Here is a 9,416-nt window from a genome sequence, read left to right as displayed (position 1 = left end):
CACAATGTTCTAGTGCGGTGTTCATTCTGGGACTGTTTTCAGGATGTCCATTCAGACAAGTTTGAGACCTCCTGGTTCCAAACATCATCGTTCTGCAAGACAGAGCAAAACCATGCAAGCCATCAGGGCGGGGTCTTCAATTTGCCACCAGTGGGCCTCAGCCATAGCACTTTTGCAGCTCTTGCCGGGCCTGCAGAAATGACATTTGAAGTCCTGCCCCATTTAACTATCATCACAATGCCAGTCTCTGCTCTCCTCTCCAAACAGGCATCTGACCTCCTGCTAATTTACCACGGCCACACCCAATACATCAAAAGTGTATGGCAGATGTTCCCCTTGAGTCTTTGCTTGGAGTTATCCTGTTGCTCCACCCAGTTCCTGAGCCTTTAGCAAGTAGTCTGACATACAAGAATTTACCAGGTGCTGCATTTCCCACTACTTCTGGGACCCATTTCTATATGTCACAGGAGCCCAGCCAGAAAACCCGGTGGTCACCCTATTAGTACCTGGTTTATAAAATGCATAGCAAGGGGGGGGGGTGAAGCCTGCATGGCTGGAAGCCCTTCATCCTGGATTTCTAGAGTCAGGCTGTGATGTGCTCAAAAGGCAAGATGTTATTTTATGGGTCTCTCAAACTCTTATCTTGTAAAGAGATCCTGGGCATAAAGAACTGGGGAACACTAGCTCCAACTGAGACACATGCTGTCCAGTTCTGAAAACTCTGGACACCATGTATCATATTACTCTGCAAAATATTCACAGTGGCAGCTCTTCCCCTGGTTCAGAGCATGGCCCTGTTTTGTAGATGGGGCTGTCTGAGGGTAACAGGCTGATGCAACTCAGGGCTTGGGCTACTGGTGAATTCTGCTCACCCCAGGGTGTTCTTAGAGTTGGGATGGGGCTTTTCATTCTGCACTTATGCCACAGCAGAATGTTTCTTGACAAACCTGGCACGGGTTCTCATCTCTGTCCGCTGACAGAGATGTGGTCCCTCCTTGGCTTTTGTTTGGGAAAATGTTAGGCCTCGTGTTTGCAGGATGTGAAAAGGAAGCGCTCAAAGCGGTGCTTGGTTCTGTTAAGAGGCCAGCAGTCTTTCCTTTGGCAGCTGCTTTCCTAGAGAGGTTTGAGTTTCCAATATCCTCCCAAGAAAGCTCTTTGCATGCTGGCCTCCTCCTCTTAATTTGGCTCATTCCTTTGAAGTTTGATCTGTCAAGCAAAAGTCCTGCAGAACACAAAAGAAACATTGGGCTTACCTAGTAGTAGAAAAGAGCAAGAGTCCAGTAGCACCTTAAAGCCTAACAAAAATATTTTCTGGCAGGGTATGAGCTTTCGTGAGCCACAGCTCACTTCTTCAGTTACAGCTAGAATGTGAATCCATCTGTCTTTAAGTAGAGGAGAGTGAATTCAGACAAGCATTAGTATGTAAATGTTAACAGTATGTAAATGTGAATAGCAGGCGTGATGGGATTAGGTGTGGTATGCAGAAGAGTCTGTGATGTCCAGGGGAGAGATGGGTGTGGAGAAATCAGCATTGGTAATGAGCCAAGAATGCAAGGTCTTTATTCAGCCCAGGTAAATGCATGGTCTTTAGTTTGAATATCAACTGTAATTCAGCAGTTTCTCTTTCCAATCTCCCTTTGAAATTCCTTTGTAAGAGAACTGCTACTCTTAAATCTGCAACAGAATGTCCTGGAAGGTTGAAATGTTCTCCCACTGGTTTTTGAATATTGTGGTTTCTGATGTCAGACTTATGTCCATTTAATCTTTGTCTAAGAGACTGACCTGTTTGTCCAATGTAGATTGTGGTCAGTCACGCCTGCTATTTACATTTACATACTGTTAACAATTACATACTAATGCTTGTCTGAATTCACTCTCCTCTACTTAAAGACAGATGGATTCACATTCTAGCTGTATCTGAAGAAGTGAGCTGTGGCTCACAAAAGCTCATACCCTGCCAGAAAATATTTTTGTTAGTCTTTAAGGTGCTACTGAACTCTTGCTCTTTTCTACTACTGCAGACGGACTAACATGGCTACCCACTGTGAATTTGGCTTACCTGTGAATGTTCTGTCTGGACACAGAAGAAGATGACGTACATCCTGACAGATGGGCAACCCCCTCCCACCGTCCCATGAGAGTAGTGCCCTATGACCAAGAAAGATGGCACTTCCCTTGGGTGTGTGTGAATCCACAACACACGTGTATGGACACAGGAATTCACAAAGCTCAAACAGAGTGCAAGATTGTATCAACCAAATAGTATAATGGGTTTGTTTAGGGAGGGGTCATGGCTCAGTGGTACTACAGCATCAGCTTGGTGTGCAGAAGGTCCCAGCTTCAATGCCCAGCATCTCCAGTTAAAAGGATCAGGTAGCAGGCGATGTGAAAGACCTCAGCCTGAGACCCAGCTGCTGCCAGTCTGAGCAGACAATAAAGAACTGACGTTGATGGACCAATGGTCTGATTCAGTATAAGGCAGCTTCATGTGCATTATATGACAGGATAAACGCGCACACACACCACTCAGATCATCTGGTGAATCTCTTGGCCTTCTAAAACCTTACTGGTATTCAGTAGATGCAGTGCATTTTAAATCGTGTCTTAATGTTTTACCACTTTTTTTATAGAATTGTTTGCCATCTTTGGTCCTTCTAGCAAGCCTAAAAATAAGCAAGGCCTTAGGTCATGGTTGCCCTCATTTAAGGAAAGAATCCCTCAGTTATAATAATATAGTGCCACCTGCTGAAAATGGAAGAAAAAGCCAAATGATGCATTTGTCAATGGAGAGAGTGAAAGGATGTCGGTGGCCCTTTAAGGTTAGTAGAGATACCTTCGTATCTGCGGGACCACCTCTCAGGGTATGCTCTCCAGAGAACATTAAGATAATCAAATGCTAATTTGCTGGTGGTCCCCGGCCCAAAGAGTGTCCAGCTGGCCTCAACCAGGGCCAAGGCTTTTTCTGCCTCAACCGTAGGCCTGGTGGAATATCCCTGTCTTGCAGGCCCTGTGGGACCTTATGGGTTTCTGCAGAGCCTGCAAGACAGAGCTATCCCACCAGCCCTACGGTTGAGGCCAGCTACTGTTTCTTTTCCACAGCATGCTGGCCTCCCTCCCCTCTTCTTGAAATTATATTCTTACGGGGGTTGGAATATGGCAGGCCCTACTGGGGCAAATATATCACAAAGTACGCCATCTGATTTATGGCACCGTTCTTTATTGATTTATGGGGCAGGTTTTTAATTGTGGTTTTTTATTTTACTGTGTTTTATTGTACAATTTGTACCCATGTGAGCTGCCCTGAGCCCGGTTTCTGTGCTGGGGAGGGCAGGATATAAGATTAAATAAATAAATATCCATCAGTGCAAGAAGCCCCATTAGAATGCCTTGAGAGGAAGGGCTGGGGCTCACTGATAGAGCATCTGCTTGACATGCAGAAGGTCCCAGGTTCAATCCCTGGCACCTCCAGTTAAAGGGACTAGGCAAATAGGTGATGTTTAAGACCTCTGCCTGAGACCCTGGAGAGCCACTGCAGGACTGAGTAGACAATACTGACTTTGATGGACCAAGGGTATAAGGCAGTATAAGGCAGCTTCATATGTTCATGTTAGTTTAAACCCAGGTAAAGGGTGGAAGAGGCAGAATTATCAAACTGCAAACCATAAGTGCAAGAATTAATGCAAGAGCTGCACATCAAAACATTCATCAAGATAAATTTTATCGACACAGTACAGACACTTCCCCCTTACAGCCTCCATCTCCAAAAAATAGGACACGGAAAATACTTCGTGGAATACTTGGCTGAGCCCAACCACTGTTCTTGAGCTCTGTGTAGTCTCAAAGCAAGGGAGACTTTGAAAATAACTTGGGGAAGGGCTGTGGCTTAGTGGTAGAGCCTCTGCTTAGCATGCAGAAGGTCCCAGGTTCAATCCTCAGCATCTCCAGTTAAAGGGACCAGGCAAGTAGGTGATGTTTAAGACCTCTGCCTGAGACCCTGGAGAGCCGCTGCAGGTCTGAGTAGACAATACTGATTTGATGGACCAAGGGTCTGATTCAGTATAAGGCAGCTTCATGTGTTCATGTGAAATTTACATCAGGGGTCCCTAGCTAATGCAATGTTTCTCAAGGATTTAAGCAGGAACCCAAAGGACAAACTGAACAAAGCTCCATGGAATGCTGTAAGACAAGGAAGAAAAGAGTTAATATTTCAGATTTTTTTAATTTGTCCACCTTCCCATGACTTTTAAAAGGACCCCAAGATATTGTATTTAAGAACTCTGCTGCTGGCTTCTGTGGTGCATCTTTCTTCCACCACACCTATAATGTTTTCATTTTAAAAGTCAGTTCTGAATTATTTTTGTTGTTGTTGATAATTTGTGGTATTTTATACAAAGCTCCGCAAGCGCCAACTGGTGCTTTGGTTTGGGGTCATCACGTATACAAAATTATTATTGATCCTTCAGACTTCACTACAGGAGCCGCAAAGCAGCCACCTACCGGATCTTCGGGAGGCACTGAGAGACAGAGAAATCTGTGGAAACGCCAGAAGGAACAGGTATCTGGAGTCTCAGTTAAGCACCTGGACTTCAAGATCTCTCTGTCTTGTCTTTTTACTCCGTTATATCTCTACTTACCTTCTCCACCACAGTTTCTCCCTTGCTCCAAACCAACAGAACCAACACAGGACCAATGCTGACAGACGGAAGGTAATGCATAGTCTGTGGTCAGCTGCTCCACTCCATCTTTGTTAGGCAATGGCTGCAGATAAACAAGGGATCCAAATCACTCTAGATCAGCCACAGTGTTTTAACTCTTCACAGTGGCCAACCAGCAGCCCAGCAGAGCCAACCAACAGAGCACAGAGGTGAAGGTCAAATTCAAATTCATTAATACGGTCGACTGACCAATCACATGCCAACACATCAAAATTTCCAGACTCAATAGTTTTGCACCACAGGATCACAGACTGCCCGTACATATTGTTACAGGCTTTGACATATTGGAACACATGAACATGGAATTAATGTTGTACATATGCAGAATTATTCAATATAAAACCCAACTACACATATAAACTGCAAAAGATATATAGCAGAGGTTTTCCTTTTAAAAGGAAGGAGAATATTCTTTGCCAGAGGCTTCAGCTTCTATTACTCCGTCAAAGGCTTCAGTAATTTTCCAGCAACACATTCTGTTTATTTTTTCTAAGACCTTTCCCAGCTATTTGTTTATGAGAAACGGTTAGCTAACGAGAAACTGTTAGCCACTCCTTATATAACTATTGAAATGCAGAAACTAAGTGTCAGATTCCTGCCTTCCAATGACTTCATATGCAGAAATGCTCTCCACCCACTATATTCAAGGATATGTGATGCTATAATGATGTAAACAATAATTGTATTTTATGATTTAACCATGAAAACAAGATACTAGAAATTAATGAATGGGTTCAATCTTAACCTTTTTTCCTGGAGATGAGAATGATATTAAAATTGATTATATAGAGTGATAATAAAGCTTAAAACTGATTGTTTATAGTTTAGCAAAATAGCCTCTTGGAAGAGGAAGTCCTTATTTGGCAATACAATGGGAGGCCACTGAGCATGTGCAGTAAAAAGGAGAATTGCCCGTTTGTTAAAGTCAACCTCTTTGTAGGTGACTGAAACAGTATAAATACAGGCAGGGAGAGGGCTAGAACTTCAGACCTCTCTCAGAGGGTCTCAGAAGATGCAGTTGGTATGTATGGCTTTACAAATATATTATTCTAGAGTGTGAATTAGATACTTTAAACTAAATCAGACTTATTTGACTGTTATATTTTAAGTATTGGATTTTAAAACTGAACAGTATGTAGAACTTGCTTGCTTTACTGTATACATTGTTACTGAATATTAAGACTTTGTAATACTTGCATATACACACATATATATATACACACACAATTACATTGTGTACATATATATATATACACCAAATCAATAAAAAGACTTACTTTTTAAGTGAGTAAAGTAGTTGAGTCCTGCTTAGTAGGTGACTATCTGAATAAGATAACATACCACTTCTCAGGAAGGGGTCATTTCTAAGAGCATAGTCACCTGAAAGGCACTGACCCGCTTCAGTATAAAGGTGTAAGATCAATAAAAGCAACTCCTGGTTAAAACTATCATCTTAAAATTGATAAAATTGTAAAATATTCTAACCATCATTCTCTAATAAAGTTCTGCGTATTTTAATAGCAACAGAGCAGAACTTGGCAGTTTGGAGTAGAGGTGACGGTCTTTCCCCCAGAATCTTTAGCCTTCCCTCATTGGAAAGGTGTTCCATCCCCTTAATCATCTTGGCTGCCCTCCTCTCCACTTTTCCCAGCTCTGCCATGTCTTTTTTGAAGTGCAGTGACCACAGCTGTATGCAGTATTCCAAAACTGGCCATATCGTCAATTTGTTCAGTGGTGTTACAATAATGGCTGTTTCATGGTGACTTATTCACCACTACAGCAGACCACATATTAATAAAGACCACTGAAACTATTGTCGAGGGCTCTGAGCTAGACTTCAGAATAAATAATTTTAGTGGAAGATGGACTTCTCATTGGTAGTATCCAATAAGACAGACAGGGAGACTACATAAGACAGACAGGGAGACTGTATAAGGGTGGACAGCAAGAGTGTTAAAGCAGAGAAACTTGCCCTTCTGATGTCACATGTGCGGCTGGGTCTCCATCGTTGAAGACTGACTTTGCTGAAGATCTTTTTGGCTGTTGCCAAGAACTGCTGGGTATCTGCAACCTACAGATAAAATGTACGTATTGCCAAACAATGGTATGTATTGCTCCCCTTTAAATCCTGCTCGAGTTAGAAACAGATTAAGTCCAGTGACATATAAATGAGAAGATGGGAAGCTTGTTTCGTTTAATTTCTTAGTACCTTTGATATGCTAACCACCTCATCTGATCTTTGCCCTCTCCTCTCGCAGGTGAGCATTTGCACTCAGGACATTTCAGCTTGCAGATCTACTTATTTATTCATTTAACTGTACACTTAACTTTCCCCTCCTTTTGCATTTCTATCCCACAAATTGCATTTCTATCCCACAAATTATTCCAGGGGAATAAATTAAGAAACAACAAGTTGCTAGCCAGTTTTAGATGTACACTTATTTACCGTATTTTTCGCTCCATAGGATGCACCTTTCCATAAGACGCACCTAGTTTTTAGAGGAGGAAAACAAGAAAAAAATCTTGTTTTCTTCCTCTAAAAACTTGTCTTATGAAGCGAATGCCGGCTGGGCGTGTGCGCGTCGGGATGGCGCGAGCCAGCGTTCCCCGCCCCGACGGCCAGCTGGGAGGTGGGCGGGGCCGCACAGTGCGTCTTATGGAGCGAAAAATACGGTACTTGGGTTTTATGCCATCTAGTTCAATATAGCTCAGTCTACAAAAACATCTATAAGAGTCACCACAGGCTATACCTGTAAATGTTGGAGACACCTCCCTCTGAACTCACTGTCAGTGCTGCTTGAAACGATGGTGGAAATTGCTTCTATCATGATGGACAAAGAGCTTGCCAGTTTCTCTTGTTCCTGTCAAGATCCAAGAGCATTTCATGGTCTCACAGCCTAGGCCAGGGGTCGGCAAACTCATTAGTCAAAAGAGCCAAATATCAACAGTACAACGATTGAGATTTCTTTTGAGAGCCAAATTTCTTAAACTTAAACTATATAGATAGGTACACTGTTTATTAACTTAATAAACTTTAATTAAAGTTTTAAGTCTTAATTAAACTATAGGTACACTGAATAAAACTTGATATCATACTTAATAGTGATCTTATTTATTGATAAAAATTAAATTGTAAGTCCCTGCCATTTCCCCCTCCCCGTCTGTAGTCCTCGTCTGGAGGCCTGGTCTACTGCCATAAAAGCCTATTGGTAGACCTGGCCTCCGGCTGTGTCCCATTGGGAGGCCAGGTCTACCCATTGGCTTTCTGGGCAGTAGACCTGGCCTCCGGAGGCCCATAGAAGCCAATTGGTAGACCTGGTCTCTGAAGGGGGACTTTTCCCCCTCCTCGGAGTCCAGGTCTACCGCCAAGAAAGCCAGTGGGTAGACATGGCCTCCCAATGGGACTCAGCCGGAGGCCAGGTCTACCAAAGGAAGCCCGCCCTGCCCAACAGCTGATAGGTGGGCGGGGGGGCAGGAACCGCCAAGCCACCCGCCCAGCAATTGTGTGACTAGAGGGGAGGGGAGGCTTTAGCCTCCCAACCATTGAGGGCAAGGGCAAGGGGGACCTGGCCATTCTCCACAGTGGGGGGGAGAGGGAGACAGCGCGCCTGTTCGCCTGCTCTCTTGCGCTCGCTCTCTCTCTCAGGCGCGCGGCTCCGCAGCCCAGCTGCCGGCGCGAGCGGGTGCGAGAGCAGGGGCTCCGAACCAAGTTCGAAGAGCTGCACTCAGTAGGCCAAAGAGCCGCATGCGGCTTGGGAGCCGCAGTTTGCAGACCCCTGGCCTAGGCCAATGCCAGTGCAAAGATCATCTGCCTAATCTACTGGCTTTTCCACATGGCTTTTTTTCATTGGTTCTGGTCCCATAATGCTTTGGTTCATCCCCTGATTTCCGCATGCATTTTTCTGTCTTTAGTTTTAGGTTTTTTTGTTTTTTACATTTGTTTTTCCCCTAGGTTTTCCCCGCTTTTACCCTAATAATTTTCTGGAAGCTGGTTTTGAGCTTTTCTTCATGCATAATGTTTCTGTCGGGTTTTTTTGTCCTGCCCATTCCCAACCACCCCCAGCCCACTGTTCGATGACTGGACTATCATCATCGTCAAACCACTCTCCTCCCACCCCCCACCCTGAAGAGGAATTGTTTCCTTTTTTAAAAGCATTAAAATATTGATATATCAATATACTGCTGTAATGACAGGTAAAGCAGGTTATCTGAATTCCCAGCTTTCATTTAAAAAGTAAGTCTCTAGCCCTTTCCCTTGTGGAGATATAAGGAAAAAGGCTTATCTCTGAAAGGGAAAAGGCAAGAGACTTACTTTTTAATGAAAGCTGGGAATTCAGAGAACTTGTTTAACCTACCATTATAGCAGTATAGCAACACAACAACATAAGCATGTACAAAAAATAAAAGGGGGGGTGCTGTGACACCACCGATGACGACAGCACCCTCCCTTGATAATCCTGATTATTTAAGGCACACACCAAAGAGCATAAACTGACTCCACAACTGTGAAAATGCAGTGGGAGGGCAGAGTGCAGAGCAACCATGCTGAAACTGATACCAATGCTAGTGGATTGATTGCCAAGAAAATCAAGTCGACTGAGTGTGTGGAAAAGCCCTACAAGAGTCAACTGAGTGTATGGAAAAGCCCTATCTATCCAGGACATTTTTATGCCACCCTACCTTCATGGAGCTCAGAGCATT

General features: G+C 43.7%; 1 protein-coding gene across 1 annotated transcript in view; it reads right to left on the bottom strand.

The window, feature by feature from the left end:
* Positions 1-38: 38 nt before the first annotated feature.
* The window catches only part of TOP6BL (TOP6B like initiator of meiotic double strand breaks), a 35,494-nt gene continuing 26,116 nt past the window's right edge, over positions 39-9,416 (bottom strand). Inside the window, exons 11-15 of the mRNA XM_056853427.1 lie at positions 7,466-7,576; positions 6,688-6,786; positions 4,498-4,514; positions 948-1,206; positions 39-92 (exon numbers count right to left, since the gene is read on the bottom strand). Of these exons, the coding sequence (XP_056709405.1) occupies positions 39-92; positions 948-1,206; positions 4,498-4,514; positions 6,688-6,786; positions 7,466-7,576 (540 nt within the window). The remainder of the gene's footprint in view (positions 93-947; positions 1,207-4,497; positions 4,515-6,687; positions 6,787-7,465; positions 7,577-9,416) is intronic.

This window comes from Euleptes europaea, chromosome 7, assembly GCF_029931775.1.
Source record: "Euleptes europaea isolate rEulEur1 chromosome 7, rEulEur1.hap1, whole genome shotgun sequence".
In the NCBI taxonomy this organism is placed as follows: Eukaryota; Metazoa; Chordata; class Lepidosauria; order Squamata; family Sphaerodactylidae; genus Euleptes; species Euleptes europaea.
Note: the sequence above shows the minus strand (reverse complement) of the source record. Positions and strands in the feature narration are given on the sequence as shown.